Source organism: Nyctibius grandis, chromosome 2, assembly GCF_013368605.1.
Source record: "Nyctibius grandis isolate bNycGra1 chromosome 2, bNycGra1.pri, whole genome shotgun sequence".
NCBI lineage: Eukaryota > Metazoa > Chordata > Aves > Nyctibiiformes > Nyctibiidae > Nyctibius > Nyctibius grandis.
In genome coordinates this window covers 40,769,943-40,796,264 of record NC_090659.1, presented here as the reverse complement: position 1 = coordinate 40,796,264, position 26,322 = coordinate 40,769,943, and the positions used below count along the sequence as shown (strand labels likewise).

At 39.1% G+C, this 26,322-nt stretch overlaps 1 protein-coding gene across 1 annotated transcript in view; it reads left to right on the top strand.

The window, feature by feature from the left end:
* Positions 1-26,322, top strand: part of FRMPD4 (FERM and PDZ domain containing 4) — a 115,105-nt gene that overhangs the window by 35,974 nt on the left and 52,809 nt on the right. The window contains 2 exon segments of the mRNA XM_068425408.1: positions 10,054-10,214; positions 12,382-12,484. Coding sequence (XP_068281509.1) covers positions 10,054-10,214; positions 12,382-12,484 — 264 coding nt within the window.

The window sequence follows — 26,322 nt, the reverse complement described above, 5'->3', positions numbered from 1 at the left end:
CTGCTTAATTGAGACGTAGTAAACTGGAGACTTCTTCATTGGAACATTTCCTACAGAATTGATTTATCCTGATGGTAGGGACTGCAGCTTAACGGGGGGATAGTATTGGCCTAAGTTTAACTACTGCTATGTAGTCAGATCATGTCACAGATGATGTCTAAACAACTGTGTGTTTCAGCACTCTGTTATTTTCTGTTCTTCTTTGCTTTTGTGATTTTTTGAAAAAAAAAAAACAAACACAAAAACCTTGCTGAATATAGTATGGCTACCGAATAGCACTCCTTCCTTTTAACCTTGAACTGCAGAGCAGCCTGAACCCGAAGGTGACCAACACTTACAAGCTAAACCAATTTACATTCACTGTCAATGACTCAAATCCATCCTTGTTCTTAAGTTTGAGAAGAAAAATAAGAAATGTACATATTTCAGAACATTAGGGCTTACTTTCTTCAAGTTGGGCCTGTTCTATGAATCTGACCAGTGTATGTACAGAAAGAGAGATTACAGTTTGTAAATTGTATTACAGTAGGCTGAAAATATGTGTAGTAAAAGTGACCAAGATTTTGTTTTAATGGTACTTGGTTGTCTGAAAGTCTGAGTCTGTAAAATCTTTGTTTCAGCAGTGTATTTAATGTTAGAAATGCGCCAGTGTTGTTTTTAATCAAAAAAAAAAAATCAATATTCCTAACTACTTTTTGTACATTTTTAGTTCTGACACTTTGAAGGCCTTTAATTATGTTTTTCATGAGATTGGGCTTTGCAGAGTTTATCAGCTTTTAGATTTCAGAAGAGAGTGATATGTTTGTGGCTTAACCAAAAAGCAAACCATCTGTAGAATTGTTCTGAACTCCAAAATGAGGATTGTCATAGTTTGGAATTAACTGAAAACTGTGTCTGATAGGAGTTAATGATAAATGTAGAAGTTAACGATAAATTCTCCCTGATAAGCAGGAGGGGCAGCTCTTCTAGACCACTGGAGCTGTTGCGGGTGTCAGTAACATTAGCTGTGGTTGCACTCTGTATGTGTGCTCCTGTCAGAGCTGATGGGGCTGATGGTGACAATAGCTCTCTCTTTTTTGGTGCCCTTACTGGAGATTAAAGGGAAAAGTGAGTTCTCAAGACCTTGCAAAATTGCACATTATTTTTATAAATGTCTCAGAGATGGTGATCGAAGTTCAAAAGTGAAGCTTGTAGAACTTAATCATCTCTCAGTAGAATTAATTTTTAGAAAGTTCTGAAGTTAAGCATATTTATGCCAATTAACTGTCTCGCATTCTTTGTTAAGAGTTTAATACATGTATAAAGACTGGATTTTTCATAAGATTGTGCCAATTATAATGCAATGATAATTAAACTTGAGTTTTATATGCTTTTTAAAATGCAAAAATGCTGTATTAAAATCTTCATATTTCTGCCTCATCAAAATTAAATGCCTATTTAGAAACCTTGTAAAGCTCTACTGTCTATTATTTACTATAGGAAAAAGAGAAAATCATGAAGCAATATGTGCTGCGTATATTGCAGAAGAAATTTCATTCCTTAATTCAGTCATTTGTTACATTTTTTTCAAAATGGTAGTTTTGTCTTAAGAATTAAAAAAATATTTGTAATATTTGTGATAGGTGAAGAACAGTAGAAGATCAACATGCAGTATTAAGAGAAAATGTCTCCAAATACCTTTCTTCTTTGGCTTTGTCATTTTGCTCTGCTGATGAGACACTGGTCTGTGACTGTCGCTGTGTAGACAGGAGTTACACAGCTCACTCTGCCTGTTCGTTTCTCGTTTTATTTCATAAGTTGTAAAGGTTTGTTTTTCTCTGTGGGAAAAGAGCACAATTCCAGTGTCTTAAACTTCACAGGAACTTCACCTAAAATTCTGATTCCTGTTAGAAACTGCCAAAGCAAACACAAAGTTTGGCTATGTTGGCAGATTACATAATAAATATTTATATTAAAATGTATCAATAATCTCATAGGTATTTGGTATCTTAGTAATATTACTAAAGTTGAGTTAGACACTGACTGATTATTAACTAGCTCAATAAATTCCTGTGGTTTTGCATGTAGGATTTTGTGATTACTGTTTGTTATTCTGTTGAACTGACTCAGACACTGCCTGGGACAAAGCATCCCAGCTTCACCTGGATATACACCCTTCTCCTTTTCGAGTCCCTAACACAGCATTTTCTTTCACTTTCTTGTGCTTTGAAATCAGAGTGTTTCACTAGAACCCATGACCTTTATTCCACAGTGTCTGAACTCCTGTTCTGGCACATGTGGTTTGCCTGCCTTATTAAGAGCTTCCACTATGTGTTTACAGTGAACTGGGACTTCTCAAGATGAACAGGGAGATTTGATGTGCTGATCCGCCTGGCTGCAACTTCCATTATTTTTTCCTTTTTATTTTTTTATTATCAAGGTTACTGTAAATGACACTTGTGTTTGACCTTTTTCTTTACCTGTAAGTAGGAGGTTTCTATCTGAATAGGCTTCCCTAGAGCAGCTGTCAACCCGGTTTAACGCCAAGGGGTCTGTTTTGAAATGTCAGATATTGCCTTTCAGCTCCTTTACTTCTTGAGGAAGCTTGCTGGCAGTTATGAATGCAAGGAGGTCATGTTTCTTGTACATCATTACCATGCATGCTGTCTTTAATAATATTTACATAAATACTGTCAAACATAATGGATTAGTAATTGGGCACTTTTTTCATATATAGGTAAACATAAATTACTCACAGTCTTTAGCAAAAGCTTCTTGGATATAATGAAGCTAAAATATAATCAGCAGCACCCTCATTTTTAAGGTATATAAAATACCCTGTGGCTACTAGAAGTGCTCTCACTTAGGAAGGTTAGCAACTTACTTTGAAATGAAAAAGCAGGCCCAGAAAAATCATTCAGCCATGTTGTGCTGAAGTATAGCGAATAATCTATCAGGAAAAAATAAAAGATCAAACGCACCTGATTTTTTCTCCTTTCTATATCCCAAGTTTAATTTTTGCGTGACAGCTCTATTTGGCAGCCTCACCTCGCATCAGTGCAATCTGTCATTCTAGATTGTTTCAATTAAGTTCTCTTTCTCGTTTTGCGTTTGCTGAGGAGTTGTAATGGCACGCTCCCAAATCAGCAGTCAAGAAGAGTAATCCTCTCTATTGGTATGTTGTTAAAAGGAAGGGGAAAGAAAGAGATGGTTTCTCCTTTTCCTCTCTGTCCTGGAGGCCTTCTCTGAATTTGTTACAGAATTAGAAGATTTGCTTTGAAGACTGACTGTGAAGACTTAGTTACAGAATATGAAGGCTTGATTTTGGGGCTTTTATGAGTTATTATGAAAACCTTTGAGTTCATTCTATACACCTTCATTGCTTGCAGATCCCTTTCACTTTACATAAACTTGCTTCTGTCTGGTAGCGGAAAATTAAAAGCTTTTTCTTGCACTCATTGCTTCAGTGCAGAAGTTGGACCTCTTTATAAAAGCACAGCAACTTTACCAGGAGTTGGGCAGGTACAGAGATGCTGAAGCGCAGGGGCTTTGCTATTTCAGCTGTTTGTTCATGCCAAACCCAGCTGTACCAGGGGGTTACAATGGGCACATTAAATCTGGATTCTCTCTTCTTACCACATTATCAGGGTACCCACACTTAAGTGTTTACAGAGAGTGACATGTGCATGTCGGAGCAAGCCTCCAGCGTTGCACCAGGCCATTTTTTCGGTCAAGAGCTTTTCTAATCTAATCAGCACCTTAAAAGCTATTTCCATGGTGTTTCTCCTCCCCCTTTCTTTTTTTAACATTTCAGTTGGACAAATGTTGAGTTGGAGATGGCAGCTCCTTTTCCTCGCTGGGTGAGAAACACTGGTGACCCTCAGCATCAGTCTGTGCTGTTTGCTGCAGAGCTCGTCTAGGCAGGAGCTGGCAGATCGCTGTTGATGGGGTTAGCGTGAAACCTCTCAAAAGCAGGATGAATAGGAATTGTTCATTCTGTTTTCCAGAGGACGCTTTCGGCCCAAATGGATTTATTGTGTATTTGCAGTTCAGTAAATCATCTTTTTTTCCCTTGCTATGTCTTTAGTTGCAACAGGGTTTATTGATGCAAGATAATGAAAAGCTACATTTCAGCTCATCTTTAAAGACCTCAACATGTTTTGCTATCCTAAATGGAGCTGCTCAGATCACATAAAGAGAAATGCCTTTTGTGGGGAAAAAATCAAGGTGTACTTCAGATCCTACCCCAGTAAGTGTAAGAAATTCCTGCCTTGGAGGAGAGCCAATCAGTAATTCTGATTTCTAACAAAAACATCTCACACAATTTCCTTCTTGAAGGACCTGGGCCAGGCAGGCAGCCAAACACCCTGCCTCCCTGAGCTGTACCACCAGCCCATGCTGTGTACATGAGAGCCAACTTGCTGAAAGGCTCCTTCCAGGAAGGAAATGCCAGTGACTTGGTGGGGTCCTAAATCTATTCCAGGAAAAGGCAAGGCCCAGTTGGTGGTGCATTTGGGGCCCTTGGCGTAGCCAGCTAATGTTAGCCCCGGACATTTCTGCTGCCTTGCTCCCTCCCACAGTCGGATTACCCTGTGCCTGCACAGACCCAGCACAGGGCTTGCCCTGGAATTGCTTGTGGGAGGCAGTTGGCTCTTCATCCATACTTTTGTCCACGCAGTCTAGTACATATGAATACTTTGTGAGCTTCCTTTGGCTATGAAAACCTGCTCAAGCCTACAGAGTGGGCCCCTGAATCTCCTTCCACTTACAGGCTTTGAAACCAGGAGTATCTCTGCTGAAGCCAGTGTCACCCTGGTGGGAAAAGATTGCTGGGACAAAAACTGCATGCAGAAATGCTGTTCAGTGCGGTGTGTAGCAGCATAATTACACATTAAGGGGGAGGGCTGTCAGCATGCATTATATGCCATATGTGTATGGGTGCTATTTAGACGTACTTGTTGTCAGAACACCGATGTTGGCTGTGCCTTTCAGACAGTAAGGAAGGCAGAGGCTGGCATCATGCTCTGCTTACAGGGGAGGCAATTCCATCATTCAGGTGGCCAGTGTTGCTGGGAGCTCCTATATTTTTCCTTTGGGAGAGGTTCTCCTTTGAGATTTTTTCCTAACATATTTCAGTGTTGAAAACATTATTTTTATTTTTGTCCTTTTTTTGTTCTGTAAATCATCTTACGATGTTCATAAGTCCTCTCTGCAGGGTCCCTTTCCCACCTTCTGTGGTCCTTTCTTTGCCATGGCCAATTTTCACTGAGATGTTTCTATGGAATTTCTGCTATTTGGCTGGTGCCTGAAAAGTCCAATCCTCATACAGCTGGCAGGAAACTCAATGTTTATCATGAACAGAGCTCTAGAAATGCTTGTGGCCATCCTGAGAGAAGGAAAATAAAAGGAAACCTCTCTGGCAATCTGTAGATACAAAACTCAAAACAAATAACTGCTAGTCTGCAGCTGGGGCTTGAGGCTTATTTCCATGTCTTTGTGGGATTCAAGTATAGAAGTTTGTTTTCTTCACAATATACAGCATTCATATATAGTATATACAGAATGCAGAAACATTCACGTATTGCATATGTAATATTCTCAATATGAGAGTGCTAATTGCCACTGTAAAATATATTTTCAGTGTATTTTTCCCAGTGCCTGCCTGAAGCTGAGCATAAACCTTTTTATCCATCTAAATTTGTATTCAATGTCAGTTTTATTCACTGCAATTTTGCTTCACTTTGTCTTGCTTTAGATTGCACATCATGCCCGACAGTGGAGGAAGAGTGGATTTTGAAATTTTTTTACATGTCAGATTTCCCTGTATCCAATTTTATCAAAAAAGCTGTCACCAACTTCTTCTAAAGCCAGCAAACCTTTTTCTTTCTAATTACATTTTTACCATATGTTCATCCAGATGGCATATGCCAAACATTTTCTAGGGTGCTATAAAATGACCTGACTTTGGAGGATTTAACTGATGAAGAAGCTTATGAAAAAAATAGAATTGACACCGGGGCAGAAAAACAGTCCTGGAAAGAAAGAAAGAAAAAAATCTGATAAATCTTCCCAGTTGTATTTTGTGCCTGTGATGTTGCATTCTCAGCATACACACCTGCACAGAAACAGTGAAAATGTAGGGAATATTTTATTGAAGTGTTAAAAGTTGACTCCTTTTTGAACAGCTGAAAATAAAACTTTTGTCTGTTGAATATGTCTCAAGAGAATTCTGAAGCTGTGAGCAGCTCTCTGGGTTGCTGCAAAATGGAGCAAAAAGGAGTTTGTCAAGCCACCAGATTCTCTGTAGGAGCAGCAATTTTACTTAGCAATGTAATAATTATTTGGGCACTTTTTTCCTGAAATGTCATTTCCAAGTAGAAGATGGAAACAGTTGATGCATGATTTTGACATTTGTGTCCTAGTTCTTAATAATTCTTGTGGGATTTCTTGGAGAAAATAAATTAACTTGAGGTATACTGAGAGGTGCCAGCAACTTGAGGAGAGAAGGAAAGAAGGAAGAAGATTATTTTTCATATTTAGCTACTAGTTAAATAAATGAAGATCAGTTTTGTGTCTTCTGGAGAGTTTGTGTATTTGTTCTCACCTATGACAGTTTCCTTTTAACAGTCATTGTTGTTTTGATAGTCTTTCCAGATTATAAAGGAGAAAACTATAAAATACCCTAATGTTATTATCAGTTTCCATAACATTGTCTTGAGTCTCAAGCCATTTTAATTAGTGCTAATTCCTGAAGACAGGTGATTGAGTGAGAATCAAATCTACTTTCTTTTGTTGCTGCAATAGCTTTTACAGCTCCCAGTTGCAAAGGAAATTTTGAGCGCACAACCTGAAGCTCTGAATAGAGTATGAACCAAGATGTAGTTTCGGGGCAGGATGGGCAGAGGCTCATGGTCTCAGGGATTCAGATGGTCAATTGTAAATGAAGGTTTGTTCGATGTCCTTAACTTGTATAGGTCTTTTTGAAAATCACAACTGCAGTCAACAAAGCAGATCCTCCACGTCCTCTGAATTAATGAGACAGGATTTTAACAGTGCTCAGCAATTTGAAGTGATTTTGTTATTTCTGAATTAAACCTTTTGTAAAAAGTCCTTATCTCCATCCTTCCCGCCCACTCCCACTCATCAGCCCATGAGTGGTTTGACATTTCCACAGACTCTTCTCCATCATTGACCAGGATTACACCTGCTGTGTCTCAAGTCAAAACAGAGTGTATTTTGAGTTAAATCAATCTGTGTAGCAGAGACATTGTAACTATTTAAAAGCTAAGGATTAAACCCCTTAAAATTGAGAATTGGTGTTAACCTTTGAAGTAAGTGAAACAAGCTGTAATATGGAAATACAAAATGAAACACCAAAATGCAGCCTGTCTCCACACTGTCATGATACGATGCAACAGCCGTTTGATTACGGTTAAGTTGTTTTAGTGTTTGTGGGTGTGCAGCTGTATTAAACTCACCTTGAGGTATCACCTTTTCTGCTCTTTCTTTTGGATGTCTTTGCAGAATGGAGCTAAAAAGTTGTTCAGATGCCTTTCTTACGTATTTCCAAAATAATGTTTATCATAACTAGGGTCACTGGATTCATGCCATAGTTTTCAGTTTCTTAGAAGAGTTAGACCCCTAAGCATTTTCCTGTGGAAACGCAAAATCCTGCATAACAAATTTCAGCCTGCTGAGGACAGGCTTTTCTTACCTGCCATAGGCAAACCTCTCTGAATTAGCCCACTAATCCCTAAGTGTCAGGGAATGACATGTCAAATCCAAAGGCTGAAAAAGCATTGTGCTCGGATACTTTGCTTTTAATTACTAATATGCATTATTAAATCAAGCTCTCATTTTAATTACGGTCTTTGTTTAGATATTCCTTGGGTTATTCAGCGTGTAATTTGAATGAGGAAAATACGAAGGTTTCCATAGAAAGCATTACCAGGTTGATCATTATGAAGCTAATGACGTGAAGATTCAAAGTGCCAGCCTTAAACCATACCTCTGACTTTCCTGAGCATGAATTCAGGCATGCATTTGTTACATTAGGCTCCCCATAATGTCCTGGGCAGCTGTATTGTGTTTGCAGGTGCTGTCTGCCTTGTCACAGCTCGTCAGTGTTCCCCAAGATACTCTTCTTTCCTTATTTTCTTCCTCCTTCCCTCACTGTAGGCCTGTTTGTGGATGAGTGTGCACACTAATTTTATGCCACCCTGCAAAGCCTCCCCATTCTGCTCTGTATGTTGGTGCATGCACACTCAAATGCCTTCTCTCTCGCTTTTCTCCTGTTACCCTCTCTTTCGAGTAGAGTAGTTGCCACAGAGAGCTTTTGAGCATAAGTACTTGAAATTACACTTCTGCTATGATTTTCCATAGCTGGTAGTTTATCTCTCAGAAGAGGCTGATATATATAATCTCTGTTCAAGAAATTCTCTAAGAATTACTCTCCTTAATAATGGCAGCTGTCTCCCACTGCTCACAATAAAAGTACATCAGACAAGACAGCCTTTTGTAAAGCGGAGACTCATGTCAGTCATTGAAAATGGTAGGAGATAAGTATCTCTTTTTGAAAAGGCGATCTAAGGGCAACTTGTGTTTATGTATGTGGAAAGAACAGTTCATACTTAAAAACCTGGCCTTTTTTCTTTTCTTCCATTTTTCCTTCAGAAAAGTAAATCTCTAGGTATAATCTAGGCACAGTACCGTCTAAACACATTTTTTACTGTGTTTGAGGCAAATGGGAAGTTTGCAGTGTTGGAGTTATGAGATATGTCACTGTTTAAGTGATGCTTTGTGTAAGGTTCCCCAAGGTGGCTCTTTTGAGTCCAAGTTTATTAGATTCTGGTTTAGAACTCTTAGCGTAGTTATTCTTCAGGAGTCAATATTTTCCATAGCTGAGATTGAGATCAAATACCTCCAATTAATGCAAAATTCAAATTAATCTTGAACTATGGTACTACAACTGGCATTTCAATAACGAACTAGCCGCAGGAGGAAGTGGGTTTGTCAACCATCACACAAAGCTTTGAGTATTCATCTAATCTCTTCTGGGATCATATTCAATATATCTTGGTGCTGTCTTGAAATACAATTCCTGCATACTGAATGATACAAGAATATCTGATGCAGCAAGCTGTAGAAGCATGAGATGCAGAGCCTTTTTAGTTGATATATTTGAAGGTGGATAACCTTAAAAATCAATAAAACCTACTGCGCCGCTCAGAATCATGATGGACTGTTTCTTTCTCATCCTCTGGCTTAGGCTTTGAATAACTGATGCGGTGCTGCTGCTGCTGCTTCAGATTCTCAGTGCAAGCCAATGCAGTGGCTGGAGCGAGGCATCCCCTAGCAGAGCTGGTCTTTTGAGCAAATTTCTATGTCTGCTCTTGGAATTTGTTATCTGAAGTGTAGCTGTTGGTGGGTTATTGGGTTTTGTTTTTTTGTTGTTTTTTTTTCCTCTTCGTGATTTACTTTTCAAACCAGACTACACAAGTGCTCAAAGAGAGAGGATGTACAATGGCAGGAAAGTATTTCTCAAAGGCTTGAGCGATATTTTCAAGTTGCTTGTTAATATTGTGTTTCCTTTTTGGATATAGCGTCAGCTCGTAGTAACATTTTGGAAAACCAAATTTAATGTGTGTCCTCTCTTCTTGCAAAAAGCTGGCAAACTCTAATTGTTATGTTTTACATTATGAGTATGTCACTCTATTATTTTTCCCTTCCAAAAAAATGAAGGATGAAAAATTCAAGCACAAATGACAAAGGCATTACTGTTGGGTTATTTTTCTTTCATGTATAGGGTACGATTAAATGTATGCTGTCAAAGAGAGATGTCTTTATAGGTTGATACTATTGATTAGTATTTGAGACCTGCCAGCAGCATTATTACTTTATGCATAAGAAAATCTAAAATAAAATTATGAAGTTGATGTTTTAGTTCCTATAGTGAGAGCATTTCAGGTATTCATCTCATATCGTTGCAGAAATTGCTTGGCTCAAGTAGATACCATAAAATCATGTTTTAATGATTTTTTTCCTTTTTCCATCTTTTTTTTTTTTTTTCCACAGTCACATGACACAATCAGCCACATTTGAAGACCCTCGAATAGAGAGCTGCCAAATAAACCCTCCAGCCCCTCGGAAAGTGGAAATGAGGAGGGATCCTGTGCTAGGATTTGGGTTTGTGGCTGGTAGTGAAAAGCCAGTTGTTGTACGCTCAGTAACACCAGGTATGTTTTCCCCACCTGACCCCAAAAGCAAACTTGGCCTTAATCTACTGAGATGAAATACAGTTACAAATTTGAGTACTGTTAAAATACTCAGGCAGGCAAAATAATCACAAATACTAGGTAGGATTTTGAGCCTTGTATTACTGAATAGTCTCCCTCCTTGCACTCATTTTTCAATGTTAGGTAAATGTGTTAACAAAAAGTCACTTCTAGGTTATTGCTCTGAGCCACTACTGTTGTTTGCCTGAAAAAAGTTGACCAGCTTAATTCAAGGAAAGAAGGTCTTCTCCCTGTTATATTTATATTGGTTTGATGTCACTTTCATTGCCATTGGATCAGTGTTTTCAAGAGGTATATTGAGATGCAAGATTAAAACTTACATATTTTTCATTCTTTTTATCATCATCTTCCTAAGGAGAAACTAGGTTTCTAACTATAATATTTGTTTCTAACTATAATGTTTGGTTTTGAAAACGGAGGTGTTATTGCTGTTTTGTTTTTTTTTTTTTTAATGAATACTTCTCTATAACTATGTGGCAAAAAGCCAGGTCAAAATAGATCCCTAAACATCTTACTTGGAGTGAATATTAGTGAGGTTTCTGGTATTTTTGAACTTCTGAGGTACCAAACCTGGGACTGCTCGGTCTCCCAAATAGCGGGTTCCTGCTCTCCCTGCTTAAAAGTTCAGTAGTTACATAAAATTGCCTTGGAGCCAAGGACAAGGATTTGACTTTGCTCTTGTTCGATATGTTCTCCAGAGCCCCTGCAGATAGGAGAGGCAAAATCGACTTTGTGAAGTTCTGATGTCATTTACCCACGTGTGTGCATTGATTATATTTCTATTGCTTTCAGATGAAGCGAGCATTGTAACTAGTATTTGAACTAGATCCAAACAGTTATTTTCTCCCAAGTTAGCATTATTAATGTAGTTTCATGTTAAAAGTTCATTTTGGAAAAGGTGTTTATTCTATTCTGCGTGAATAGGAGGAAAGATGAATTCAGGACAACATTATCCTACCTGGATTTGTATCCATTTATGCTGGATATTTAAGTGAAGTAAACAAACAGAAGAAAGGAACAGCGAACCAAACCAAACAGAAGAAAGGAACAGCATTAGCTCAGTTGTGAAATGAATTGGTTTTGATACTGATACGTTTTCTTTTAATACTTTATCTTCGTATTGGTAATATTATTGGTTTTTTATGCATCATCATTGCAGACTTTAAAGGCAGAAGACTCGAGAGGATATATCTTTTCATCAGCAGTTGCGTGTCACACCCTCTTCTGGGCACATAATCATGCTGAGAATCAAAGTATTATGTGCATTTTATAAAGCATAAACTCAATATGCGTTTCAGCAGTATCAGAATCCAAAGCACATAGACATATACATGTCTGATTGTCTAGTCAGACTAATGCTAAATATCTGGGTCTAACTTGAAGTGGCAATGCTTTTGGATGTACGTAAAACTTGTGTTCACCAAGTGGTAGGAATCCAGAGGAAAAGAGACTCAGAGACTGGAGGTATAGAAACTTACTCTCTGCAGATTGAAGGAAACAGGTTTGTTTTGCACAGAACAGAAAAGTCGGAGGAGAGACCTGCAAATGACTGTCAAATATGTAAGTCATGTTTCATAGGAAGGAGGAATAAGATGTTCTCCACTGTTAGTTTGTCTGGGACAGAAAACAATTGTTGCAAGAAGGAAGATCTGGTGTAGGCACCGGTGAAGAAGGCTTCCTGATCTGAACAATAGTTAAACAGGATCATTTATTTATAGGAAAAGGAGTCATCCTCAGGGTGGTCTTACAAGAATATCAGACAAAATTGGTCAGGGATGAGTAAGGTACGGTTGATCACACCTTGAAGGGTGAATTAGGCCACCTCTTATGAGTCCTTTTGGCCCTTCAGAAAATCAAGCCCTTAATTTTAGGTGCTTAGATGTGGTCTTGGAAGTTAACTTGAGGAACTTTGGTAGAAAGCCACTTAGCTAAGCCACTAGCTTTCAAGATTTTCCTGGTGAGGAAGTACTGGTAGTGTCAGAAATAGTGTTAAGTGTTAAATATGCCATTAGCCGAAGAAAAGAACACTCATAGCATGTGAACAATAGAGTGTGTCTGTGCATTTACAACGGTCTACTAACCTGTGCTTTTTTTCATTTCTCTCCAGGCGGCCCCTCTGAAGGAAAGCTTATACCAGGGGATCAGATCATAATGATTAATGATGAGCCGGTCAGCACTGCTCCAAGGGAGAGAGTCATCGACCTTGTCAGGTAGTTGATGTCCTGTCACTTAAACTATGAACCCAGTGGCTCATTGTCTGTGCAGTCATTTGATAATAGAGCAAGTCTTGCCTTCTCATGGCTGAGAAAAGAGAAAATAGTGTTACTTTAGTCATAATGAAAAATAGTGAAGTATTTTAGTATTGAAATGAAGTGTCCTTTTCAATGTCCTCTGGGTAGCTGAAAAAATGTAAGATATTGGAACAGCTCCAAAATACTTGGATATCAAAAGAGGAATAGTGTTCTCCTGGTATTTATTTTTGGTATGGGCTGTTGAAAAGATAATTCCTGGAGCAAGGCAGCTCCAGTCACTGTTGCTCTATTGCTTTTTTTCACGTGAAGAAAGTTGAGTCAGGTCTGTCTTACGTGAAGAGGAAAGAAAACACGGTGGGGTGATTTTTGCGAGCGGATGAGTGCGTGTAAATGGGAGTATGTAGCGAAGCTCAAAGCATTTGGGTGGATTGCAGGTAGGTGAGTTTTTGTGAGAAGAGGCAGGGCTGTGTAGATATGAAGCAGAAAACAAGACAAAAAAGTGACTGGAGAGTGCAGGAAAGAAGAAATGTCAATATTTGTAATGGGATGTAGCAGGAAAGAAAGGACAGGGACTGACAAATGCTCAGGATGTAGAAAAAGATGCGATGTGGTTGACACAATAAGCTTTGCAATTTGAGTAACAAGAAATGTTAGTGCATTGTATAGAAAAATTACTAGTAATTAAAAAATTAAACATAAAAATGTTTTTTTTAAGTTCCAGTAGTCTCGCAGCTGGACACTAGTTTTGTTTCTGTATTTTCCTTCTCATTGATGTAAAATCTGAATTTGTGGGCCTAGTCGATTCCTGGGAGATACTCGAGTTTTAATGGTGCAGATACCTCTCCTCAGAACTGGTAGCTGTCAGTGTTGTCAGTGTTACACATGTAACTTAGAAAAGTCACCTTTACTTCCAGAAATTTGGGCAGGAGGTGCTGTGATACACTGCAATTTAAGCAAATAGCTGCTCATTTGCTGGGGATTCAGCTGTGAAGCCAACTTCCAAAGGAGATACGGAAATGGTATAAAGATGCCAACAGCACTGATGCCTTTGTCTGTGTTAGGCAGGTCTGGACAAAACACAATACATTTTCAGATCTTCAAAAAAAAATGTTAACTAGCAAGTCAACTAACAGAAACACAGCACATTAAAAAGGGACTTCAACATTCTTGTTTTTGTGACAAAGAGACCCCACAAACTGCAGGAACTGTCCTGTTCCTAATAAATTTCTGTCTTATGCTTTGTATTGGCCATCAGCATAAGCCTCACAAATGGGTCTCAAACTCATTTTTGATGTCTTTGCTTCTTCATAAAGTGATCATATTGCAGTCTTCATTCTTTCCCTGATTCTTTGATATGTGAGTAATCAGAATTAGGATCTCTATCTCATTTCTCTGCTGCCAGCAATATACAGTAATAACAACAAGGAAAACAGACTGATTAGGCCTGAGACAAACTGGATTTATTGTGTGGCTGATTCTCTGTCTGCCTTCAAATGAGAAACTGAATAAGAATGTCACCCTTCCCAATTATGTTGACTCCATAGGTAGTGTCTTAAATTAAGTGTTGTTGCATTCCAGGGGAAGCTTTTGGTGACACTTTTCTTACAGTGTAATTCTACCTCTGCTCTCAAAATCTATCTGTCGTTGGGATTTTGACAGAGCCTCATTCTTTGATGAGACTCAAAGTGAAATATATTGGGGTTGTATATTACAGCATTTGAACTGAAGAGCTTTCTTTTTGTGCCAGTGGGGACACCTGGAATGATTAGACACTGTCACTGTACAGTCCTGACACCATAGCAGAAGCAATTCTTTACACCAATGAAATAATTAATCCCTTCTGTATAATAGAAGGCTTTCATATGGATTAGAGACATCTACAACTTTGAAAAAGCTTGCTTTCAGTTTTCAATGTGCATGGAAGCAATTTTGAAATCTTATTTTCCAGCTGGTAACAGTGTATCTGTGTTCAGCAATGAAAATGTTTTAGATGCATAGGTTAGGCAATGGACATAATTGCAAAATCATAGAAGAATTGAGGTGGGATTTCTGGAGGTCATCCAGTCCAAACTCTTGCTCAAAGCGAGCTAGTGTCGAAGTTAGACGTGGCTGCTCAGCACTTGTTAAGTCAAGTTTTTAATATCTCCGGAGACTGAGATTTTACAACCACACTGGGCAGATGTTTCAGTTCTTAACTAATGCCATTTCAAAGATGATAGACACCAGCTTTCATAAGACATGAGCCAACTTCCTTGGCAATCTCAGATGCATCCCATCTAGGCCCATGGATTTGTGAGCATCCCTCTTGCCTAAGCAATTCCTAATTCAGTCTTTGTCTGCCATGGGTAGTATCTTGGTACCTGTGCACTAAGCACCAGGACCAGGGTGGCAGACATTGCCACTAAAGACGAAAGCCAAGAAAGCATTGAGTACCTCAGGCCTTTTCAGTGTCCTTCATTAGGGTGCCCACCCCATTTAGCAGCAAGTTCATATTTCCCTTGGCTTTCACTGCTGATGTACCTGTAGAGGCCCTTCTTGTTACCCTTCACATCCCATACTGGTTTCAGTGCCATGTGACCTTTGCAAACTCCATCCCTGCCTGGCCAGGTAGGGCTTATGTGTTTCTCCTGGGTAACCTCTCTCCATTTAATCTCTGGTTGGCTTCTGTTTTGCACTGGATCTAGGTCAGGCATCCCCTGTGGAGCCACACTGGTGTCCTACTGTGCCTGCCCACTTCCTTGCAGATTGGAGTAGACCGTTCTGGCACTTGGAGGAGGCTCTCCATGAAGATCAACCAGCTCTACAGGGCTCTGGCCTTTCAGAGCTGCATCCCACCGGATCCTGCCCATCAGTGCTCTGGACAAGCTGAAGTCTGCTCTTTAGCTTGGACTCCTCTTCCTCCTTTCCCTCAGGATCTTGCACTGTACCATCTCGTGGTCACTGCAGCAAATCAATGAAAAATTGATATTCCAACACTGTATTTTTTCAGTGATTGCATGGTCTCTTGCTGCTTAGGTATAACAAGGTATATTTTATATTGGTGATGTGAAATTCTGTAGCTTTTTTTATGCAGCTTTCCCTCAAAGCTTTTTGTAAAGTCAAGAAATGATTTGTCTTTATAATTGCAGAGAGTGAGGAAAAAATTAATCTACTTTCAAAATAGAGACATAAAGATCATAATATGCCAAACAGAGAAAAAAAACAAACTGTATGAGAAAAAAAAGGCAGATTTTGTAACTAGATGAGCATCATGTTTTAACAAGCTTAGCAGAACTTAAAACTTTCAAGCAAAAATATATACAAATGTTAGATGTTAAGTCAACCTTGAATGTTAAACAGAGTTTTTTGTGTAATGCAATATTTAATTATTTTCCAAGAAAACATTGGCTTATGAAAAGAGTTCTGCTACTGAAGGAAAAGACAATGGAAAAGAGAATTTCTGCTACAATCTATCTTAAATCAAAAATATAAAAAAAAATTCAGAATGTACACCAAGAGGAGTATCTGAAAAATGTCAATTCAATCTTTTTTCATTAGGAAGAAGCATGTCCCTAGGCAATAAATTTGCTTTATTTCTAAATTTTCCACAAAATAAGTCAGAGCAATTTTTTTTCAGATAATTTGTTTTGCTTCAGCCCTTCTCCTATCAGCTCCAAATTCATTGCGTACTTTTTACTCCTACTGGGTTAGAAATAGCTAGACTGGTCTTTTAAGAAAGTCCCTTTTGTGTAATGGTTTTACTACAGGAAAATGCAAGAAGATAAAGGGAGCACATAATGTAGAAATTTTCACATTGACTCTTTATTGCATTTTAATATTTTAATTATGTGTGTGCTTTCTAAACATTCATTACTGAAAATAAGCTTCCTTAAGTAGAAAACTGTATTAAAGCCACCTCCGCAGACTCCAGGGGGTACTGAGCAGGAACCTGGTTTGTTTTTTAAGAAATGAGGCATACTGTATCCTAGGAGGTCTCGGGTCTGAAGATTATCGGGGAAATTCATTATAAATATCCACTGTAACTTATTCTCATCCATCTAATTCTTTGGGCCCTGCTTTACTGGCAACATTTAATTAGTGTTCAAGTTGTCCTTTGAAAGCCAAGGTTGCAGAAATATGAATACAGTATGGCTTGCAGACAAAATACATAAAGACTTATTATTTCTGAGTAATGTTCAATGGCTTTTGCACCATATTATGTTCTCCTGAGCTATTTTCAAGCACAAAAGCAGGAGTCATGTTTATGGTTTCCATTACAAAGAGAGGTCGCCTTTATGAGCGTCATTCATGGCTTTGGTTTAGATGTCAAGGCAGAAAGTTATTGAAGTTGGAAAAAGAGGAAGAAACAAGCCCAGTTTTCTAAATGTATCATTACAATCCAGGCAAGGAGCAAGCGAAGAGAATACTAAAGGAAGAAGATGTATTTGAAGTGCAGTTGTCTCAAAATTGTAGCAGGAGCTACTTATCTTGGTTTTATTCTACTGCCAATACAGATTCTGTGACTTAAAGCTTTTGACAAATTCTTATCAGTAAGTACCTTGAGATAACACTAAAGTCATTGCACGATGTAGCAATTTTTTGCATATTTGAAGGTGAGCAACAATGCAAAACTAACATATTAGAAGGTGTATTCATGTACTGTATCAATTAATCGGTTTTACAGAGGTGCATACATTCATTGTCATTGGTTAATGTTAGATTTGTATCTTTTGGTTGGTTAAACTGATTCTTAAAACCTTCTTTTAGAACACTTCAAGAAATATCTAACTATTTGCCTTATAATATGTTCATAGGTAATTCCTATAACATGAATTACTTAACTTGATTATCTTAGATTGTACTATGTAAAATGCCTTTTTATTTAGCAAGATATTTTACTGAAATTTTAAGTGACACACAGATATACTGCTTACACCATAAAGCAAACTCTGAGTAGGGCACGGTAGTGGTAATTTGTTCATATTTCAATTAAAGTAGTTATCCAGGCAGCCTGTGAGGGGAGACAGGCACCTGAAGAGGGTGATCTGTCCAAGATACTGTTATGGAATAAACTGCCCTGTTGCAGAAAGCTTTATTTGTGCATTGACTAAAGAAGGACCATAGAAAACTATGTTAGAATAGAAACCTGACTTGTAGGTTGCTAAATTAGGATAGACTAGTCCCATTCCTTGAAACTGTAAAAGCAGTAAATTAGTATTTGACGTTCTGTGGAATTCCACTAAAAAGACTTTAATTGCAAAGCAAGAACTAAAAAAGGTGAAATTCATTAAGGGCTTTTCTTTCTTGTTGGCTCTATTTTCTATTTAAGATAAATGACTCAAAAACCTTTTTGAAATAACTCTTGCTTTGGCAAGTTAATGTCACAGCAAGTTTTCATCAAGAGGATCTGGAGGATTCTTTCAGTTCTACAGTAGAATTTCTGTTTTAATTTTGTCTTACTGTAAGACTGGAGAGAAGGAACCCTCCAGGATTTCAGGCTGCATGTTGCATTTTAAGTGGTAACATGAATTTAATCAATACTGACCCTTCTCACTGTCGTCATGGAGTGGATGAGGATTCTGCCGCCACCATTTGACTCCGTGTGTGTTAGGGGACCAGTCTGCCTCCTCTGCATCATCATAGCTAAACCCAAGTGCAAAAGGGAGCTCAGTGGCAGTACCTGTCATCACTGTCTTCTTACAGCAGCTGAAAATACCACTTTTCAAATATAGTTTCTGTCTCTAGGCTTAGACTGTTTTATATATTGGATTAAGTAATTTTGGTGAACTTGATATTAAAGACATTCTTTCTTCATCAACATCACAGAGAAAAAATCAAGCATATTAAGCTATTAGCTATGATACTGCTTAGCAACCAAGAATCTTGAAGCCTGCTTTTCCTGAAAAATCAGTCATGCAAACCTTTTTCATCTGAAGGTACTCCATTATACTCCCAGCTTGGTATATAAATCCAGAGGCCATACCCATTTTGTTTCAGGCCTTGACACTATGAATTGATAGTGTTTTGGTTTTTAGACACATAATGTTGAACACAGGGACAAAATGTTGGACCAAATTCTCTGTTGTCGGTAGGAGTTTCACAAGTGACATCAGTGGAGATAAGCTTTCTACCAAGGCATTTAATTAGCTATCTCTAATCAGCTGGCCCAAGCGCAGAGCTGGCAGTCAGGATATGAGAACTCAGTTCCTGTCTGACTTGAGGGGTCTTGTTAGATGTATATCTTCTATCTTTTGAGGTGTTTCTGCAATATAATATAGAGATAACTTAAGTACTTTAAATCAGCTGCTGCAATCTAACTGTGAGGGCGCAGATTTAGCATTGTCTACCTTTTTTCTTGGCTGTCAGGGTGAGGTACTTCTGGTACTTGAGCTAATTTATTGAGAGCTAATTCAGATGTCTCTAGATTTTAATTATTAATCTGTAATATGGTTTCAGAAATGCTTGTCCACTGTGTCAAAGGCCTGTAAGAGTTAAGCTGAATTGAAAGCTGTATTGTTACTTGTTCTTGTTAAAATCAATACCAACTGTGGAAATTGTACTCTTTTTAAATCCATTGTATCTCTGAAAGCATGCAGTCTCATATCTTTTCTCTGTTCTTAGCAGAAAGTTGGCTGACATGGTTTAGACAGGTTTGGGCTCAATAATTCAAATGTTTGGAATGCTGAGAGTTTATAAGTTTCTTTTATGTTCACCACGGTGGATGCCCCCTGGAGTTAGCAAGTTTGATGTCTTTTTGAAATTCCAAGGCTTGATGTGTCATCTGGTTGAAGTGTGATGTCATCATCTTACTTATCCTTTAGAAAGAGGAGTTAGCTGTGATGACTTTCAGGTCAGCTGTTCCATAACAATTTGCTTTATGGTAACTGAATGCAAGGATATGAACAGATATGGAACAGCTGTGCCCAAAACACAAGCAACTGTACAAAATGCCTTCTTCAGATGTGAACCAGCAAATGTTGTTCTCATTAGCCTGTTCTGACAAGCAGGCTTAGTGCTTCTCATACAACTAAACAAAAGCGTTGGCTTGTCTGCATGGAGGATTTACTTTGAAGACAGATGCACTGATGTGAATGTTTCAAAGTAATTTTTCCATCTAAAGTCATACAAATTAACACCTAGCTTTCAGTTTATTATTAATTAACCCTTCCATATGATGGATTTCCTCTATATTGCATGCTCTGCAATAGATGTTTGTCCCTCTTTGTGCTGTCCCTGCAAGCCCCCTGCATCAAAGGTTTACTTTTTGTTGGGATAGGTAGCAGGAGGTACCTAAAAATCTCACGTCCTGTGTTTGGAGCGGGGAGGGTTAGAGAGGAGGTGTCAAACTACAGAAATCTCACGATTTCTCTTTCCCAACCCCATTCTCTGTCTCTTTTGGGATGATATTTCCGAATCGTAAAAGCTTATGTTGGACAAGCCAGCCCTCCACATCATACTGGTGGTCCCTGAATATTCTGTGGCTTACATGGATGCCTTGAGCACATTACTACAGAACAACTACATTTATATGAGACAAGTGCTGTGATATGGAGCAGTTTAATTGGCAGAAAGCAGAAAATAAGGAGGAAGACAAGACAAAGACAGCTTCAGGAGCTGTTTGGGAAGCGTTAGTCTGTGCAGAAGAGTTTCTGGGCTTGGAGAAGCAGCATGGGCTGACAGGAGAGGATTGTGCTGTGCATCTGGAGCTGCCATCAAGGAGTGACAGTAAAGTATGAAGAGGATAGAGGTGCCTTCACCACTGTGTGCAGAGAACTCAGGGAGCAACTTTGTCCTTCCAGAAGTGTGTGGCTGCTCTCATCAAGAAGTTTACAACTCCTTCATCTGTCCGGTCACGTAAACATCAGCTAATGAAGCTATTGTTATGAAAAACATTGCCATTTTGGAGAAGATATGGTAGTTGCATTGTATAAGGCCTGTGATGCTTTGTGAATGCTTATGTTACAATGTGGACAGTGGTGGCATCAGTATTCCCTTTTATCCTGAGACAGTGCCGGACATTTGGATCATAGAAATAAACTGGTTTATCTGCTACCTAAATAGTTTCAGAATGACAGAGAAATACCCAAATGCTGTATTTTGATAGAAAGACAGCAACGGTGATGTCAAGAGCTGGGAAGCAAAAATGGTATTTTTATGGTTTTGTAAGTTGACCCTTGGAGGGTTGTGTCTGCTACAAGGCGCCTTGTATCAGGGCAAAGCAGAAAGATTTTAATCTCTTCTGTTTTTAAGGAATGCTGTTTGGAGAGTGGCAGTTTTACACGCACCAGTGCTCATAGGAAATTTAAAAAGTAATTTAAACTGTTGAGAGAGAAGGGTGAAAAGACTGTGACCAATTTGCAGTGTCTTGCATAGTTTGATGAATTTGAAATACCTTTAGTCATTAGCTGTTAGTTCTGTAGAAGCTCCTGGCAGTGTCTGTATTTGAAGGGTTTTGCACATTTTACAAAAACTCATCTGTTTGTCAAATTGGAGAAAATAAAGCTAGCATAACTGTTAGTGTGGCAGCTATGTATGTCTTTTTTATAGCACAGTGAGAACAGAGGGGGAAAAAAAAACAAAAATTAATTGCTTTTAAAAAATCTGGAACCATGTAATTGGAAAATATGAATAAGTGGAGGTCTTAAACCCTTCTCCTTGGGACTGCTTAGATACTATGGGCAGATGGCATGTTGAGTGGTGGTATAATCCTGTGTTGAAGTTAAGGGAGCACTTTTTTTCCCTGTCAAGGTGGAAGCAGCACTCCTTGAGGTGGGAAGGAGATAAGCAGAGTGACTAGGAAATGGGTAAAACCCTACTCAGAGCGAGTGTCATGGAGTGGTCTTTATAGCTTATGGTCCATTGGTATAATGGTGTAATTTTAACAAATTGTGTAATGGAAGGCTGATTCAGGAGTTCTTGAAGACAGCAAGACCCTTCTCTGGCTCTTTGGCATGCTAATGCTGTGTCTTTCTGGCTTCCTGACTTTCAGAGTTAGTTTTTAGTATCATAATCCTATTTACTTTCCAGACTACATTTAATCTATTAAGTAAAATAAAATGAAGAATGGTGCCTTCTGAAGGTGTGTGCGCCCGTAAGGTGGCTGTCCCTCATAACATTAGGGTCCAGTTACAATGGCTATATCTAGACTTCCATTTCATATCCCTGCTCTGGCAGCAATGTCACAGCTTTAAGTCAGCCAAAGGCATGTGGGGGTGACAGTGCTTGACACCAGTAACCTGTAGTTTGTCTATGGAGCTAGAAAAATCACAAAAACAGTATGAGATGAGATGCACCTCGTTGAATACTATTCTGATAAAACTCTCTCAATCCAAGCTTCTTTGGGATTCAAAGGGACTGAGATGTCTAGACTAAATTGTGTTGTAAGAAAAGTGGATCTGGCTCTCGGTGCAGTTGACTTTAAATTTTTATGACTTTCTTTGTGTTGGCAAGGCCTAATTTTTTTTTTGGAAGCTTCTCAAGAATATTGAGAATTAACATCAGAAAGCGTAATTTTGTCATTAGCAAGTCCTTTCTCTTTCTTGCTTCCCTCCAATAAGAATAATTTTGTGACTCAGAGTCTCTCTTTTAGGAGTTGATAGTAAAATGTAATTGGAATAGAAATGTTATAGGGACTTCTGTGTTAGTTGATGGACTAGAAAACTTAGGATCCATAATTAGATCATATTTTTAATTTAGCAATAGTACAGCCAACAAGGACTCCCAAAATTGCCAAGAGATTGAGTATCTACATCTAACTTTATCTGATATGCCCAACCAGAAGGATAGTTAAAAGGAAAGGAAAACAGTTTTACATATTCTGACTCATTAGTCCCAAAAGTGAGATTCCTCAGTTAAATACCACTGATTGGGATGACTCTGGGTCATAATGGAAGGTCAAAGGACAAAACCACTTTCTCATTAAACAGAGGATCTGAGACAAAAAGTAGTAGAAAATAAAAATGGCTAAAAATAAATTTACCTTTCAAAAAATATCAAATTATTCAAAAGGCAGTTTAACATGATAGATTTCTGTGGGATTTCGTAAAATCATCGAATTGTTTGGGTTGGAAGGGACCTTAAAGATCATCTAGTTCCAACACCCCTGCCATGGGCAGGGGCACCTTTCCAGTAGACCAGGTTGCTCAAAGCCCCTAAAAAGCCTGGCCTTAAACACTTCCAGGGAGGGGGCATCCACAACTTCTCTGGGCAACCTGTTCTAGTGTCTCACCACCCTCACAGGAAAGAATTTCTTCCTAATATCTAATCTAAATCTACCCTCTTGCAGTTTAAAACTGTTACCCTTTGTCCTATAACTACACGCCCTTGTAAAAAGTCCCTCTCCAGCTTTCCTGTAGGCCCCCTTCAGGTACCGGAAGCCTGCTAGAAGGTCTCCCCAGAGCCTTCTCTTCTCCAGGCTGAAAAGTCCCAACTCTCTCAGCCTGTCTTCATAGGAGAGGTGCTCCAGCCCTCTCATCATCTTCGTGGCCCTCCTCTGGACTCGCTGCAACCGGTCCATGTCCTTCTTATGTCGGGGGCCCCAGAGCTGGACGCAGTACTCCAGGCAGGGTCTCATGAGAGTGGAGTAGAGGGGCAGAATCACCTCCCTCGACCTGCTGGCCCCACTGCTTTTGATGCAGCCCAGGATACAGTTGGCCTTCTGGGCTGCGAGGGCACATTGCCGGCTCATGTTGAGCTTCTTATCAACCATCACCCCCAAGTCCTTCTCCTCAGGGCTGCTCTCAATCCATTCTCTGCCCAGCTTGATTGCCCCAACCCATGTTCAGGACCTTGCACTTGGCCTTGTTGAACTTCACACAGTTCACATGGGCCCAGCTCTCAAGCCTGTCAAGGTCCCTCTGGATGGCATCCCTTCCCTCCAGCGTGCCGACCACACCACACAGCTTGGTGTTGTCAACAAACTTGCTGAGGGCGCACTCAATCCCACTGTCCAATGTAGCCGACAAAGATGTTGAACAGCACTGGTCCCACTACCGACCCCTGAAGAATGACACTTGTCACTGATCTCCACTTGGACATCGAGCCGTTGACTGCAACTCTTTGAATGTGACCATCCAGCCAATTCCTTATCCATCAAGTGGTCCATCCCTCAAGTCCATGTCTCTCCTATTTAGAGACAAGGATGTCATGCGGGACAGTACCAAATGCTTTGCAGAAGTCCAGGTAGATGACCAGTTGTTCTTCCTTTATGCACCAATGCTGTAACCCCATTGTAGAAGGCCACCAAATTTGTCAGGCATGATTTGCCCCTAGTGAAGCCATGTTGGCTGTCACCAGCTGCCTCCTTATTTTCCATCTGCCCTAGCATAGTTTCCAGGAGGATCTGCTCCATGATCTTGCTGGGCACACAGGTGAGGCTGATTGGCCTGTAGTTCCCCAGGTCTTCCTTTTTTTGCCTGTTTAAAATTGGGGGTTATGTTTCCCCTTTTCGTCAGTAAAAGTAAGGCTTTTCTCAGTCTTACTTTGTTTTCGTCTTGAGAAATCAAGAGATACTGGTTCTGAAAAACCCAGAGAAACTGGTTCTGAGAAACCAAAAAGTAAGAAATATCAAAACAGAGACTGTAAATACCAAAACAGAGACTGCAGAGATAAACCCAGATTGCCGTCAACTTCGACTACCCCAAAGGCATATTTCTTACATAGCATGTGCTGAAATGTTAATTGTTCTGTTAGCTCTTGTTCTTCTTCATGCAGACTAAAGCTTAATGTGTTTTACTTACTGCACAAGGGAAAATCCCTGCAGTCCACTATCTGTATTGTTAAATAAAGTAATTCAGCTTGGTTGGAGGTTTAGTTAAAACCAAATTTGTTCAGCTTATGAATCAAACAAGACTCCAGGAGAGGCAAAGGTCTTGTCATCTTATATCATAGAACTTGCCCATTTTATGATGATCACTTCAGCTTTTCAGCAGGTCTGTTACTCAGAAAGCGATACGTAAAAAGGCAGTTCTTCTAGAGAAGAAAATTGGTTGCTATAGCAGTTTAAAATCCTTGAGGTGATCTGTATTTCATAAATACTGTAGGAGTCATGAGGTTTAATCGCTGTACTCAAATCTTTGTTCCATACATTGTCTTTCTGCTCGATATTCTTTCCTATGCGTCATTACAGCATGCCTGAGACTTAAAAGGAATATATCATCTGCCTAAAAGTTTATCAAGAATGATAGCGACAACTCTCAATTTTGGAAGACAGCAAAAAATTAAAACTATTCATTAACTGAGTTTGCAGTCCAGTTTCTTTTTAATTCTTTATCTTGTGTCATTCTCCTTACTGCTCAATTTTACAAGGAAATTATACTTTTGTGACCAGAAATACCCTTTTGTTCTGCATTTTATCTGAAACTCTGTTTGTGTTCAAAGCCTTTAATTAAATATTAGAACAAATGCGTTAGTAAAGAAATTGCTTTTTTCTCCTTAAAAAGTATTGAAACAATTTCTTAGTGTTTTACACCAATTATAGTCATGTTACAGTGTCCAGCAGGCTTGTTCAGTTAATTAATAATTCATAAAAACTGCCATGGGTTTAAGGAAGGAACTATACCACATATTGACAGATGGGAGTGAAAGAAAACTCAATACACTCTTTCGCAACCTTTTTTTTTGTTGGAGAAAGAGGAGATTGTATTATTTATGCTCTGAGGTACATAGACTGAGGATATAGTTTGCTGAAGTACGTCTTAGAGCCGTTTATCGGACAAATAACATATCACAAGCATGCAGTATGTCTTCCGCATTGTATGTCTTCTGCATTTGTATGTATGCATTTGCATTTGTTTGTATGTATTTGCAGAGAGAGAGAGGAATGTGGTACATAAAGCTTTATTATCATAGATTTGGGATGTGTGCGTTACTTAGAAACAAGAACCTGAAGTTCTGCAGCTCATTTAAACCAAAACCTTATCATGACATTATATATGGTTTGTACAGCCGATTTGTTATAAGGAGAGAGTTTTAAAATTTAAAATTTTTATTTGAAATATTTCCTGTATCTCCACGTAAAAGTGTTAAATAAAAAGTGCCAATTCTGACATGTCATTGTGATTCTCTCCAGTGTTAGAAACTCATATCTCATTTCTTTTTTACGAGGAAAATACATGTAAAAATAGACAATGATGTGAGAATAGGGTTTTTTTTAATAACCGTTATCATTTTATGAGTATTACTATTTTTATGGGGTTTTTTTAGAATATTAGTGTTCATAGCATATACAGATTAGCTATGGATATATATATATATGCTGCATACATTTTTTCTGAAGATACCTAACACAGTTAATTTAATCCCTTTGGGGACTTCCTCACCCACAGAAGAGGCTGTGGGTGTCATGAGGCTTTTGTAAGGCAGGCAGGAACAGCCGGAGCTAGAGCTATCATAGAATCATAGAATAGTTTGGGTTGGAAGGGGTCTTAAAGATCATCTAGTTCCAACACCCCTGCCATGGGCGGGGACACCTTTCCAGTAGACCAGGTTGCTCAAAGCCCCATCCAATCTGGCCTTAAACACTGCCAGGAAGGGGGCATCCACAGCTTCTCTGGGCAACTTGTTCCAGTGTCTCACAGTAAGGAATTTCTTCCTAATATCTAATCTAAATCTACCCTCTTGCAGTTTAAAACCATTCCCCCTCATCCTATCACTATGTGCCCTTGTAAAAAGTCCCTCTCCAGCTTTCCTGTAGGCCCCCTTCAGGTACTGGAAGGCTGCTAGAAGGTCTCCCCAGAGCCTTCTCTTCTCCAGGCTGAACAGCCCCAACTCTCTCAGCCTGTCTTCATAGGAGAGGTGCTCCAGCCCTCTGATCATCT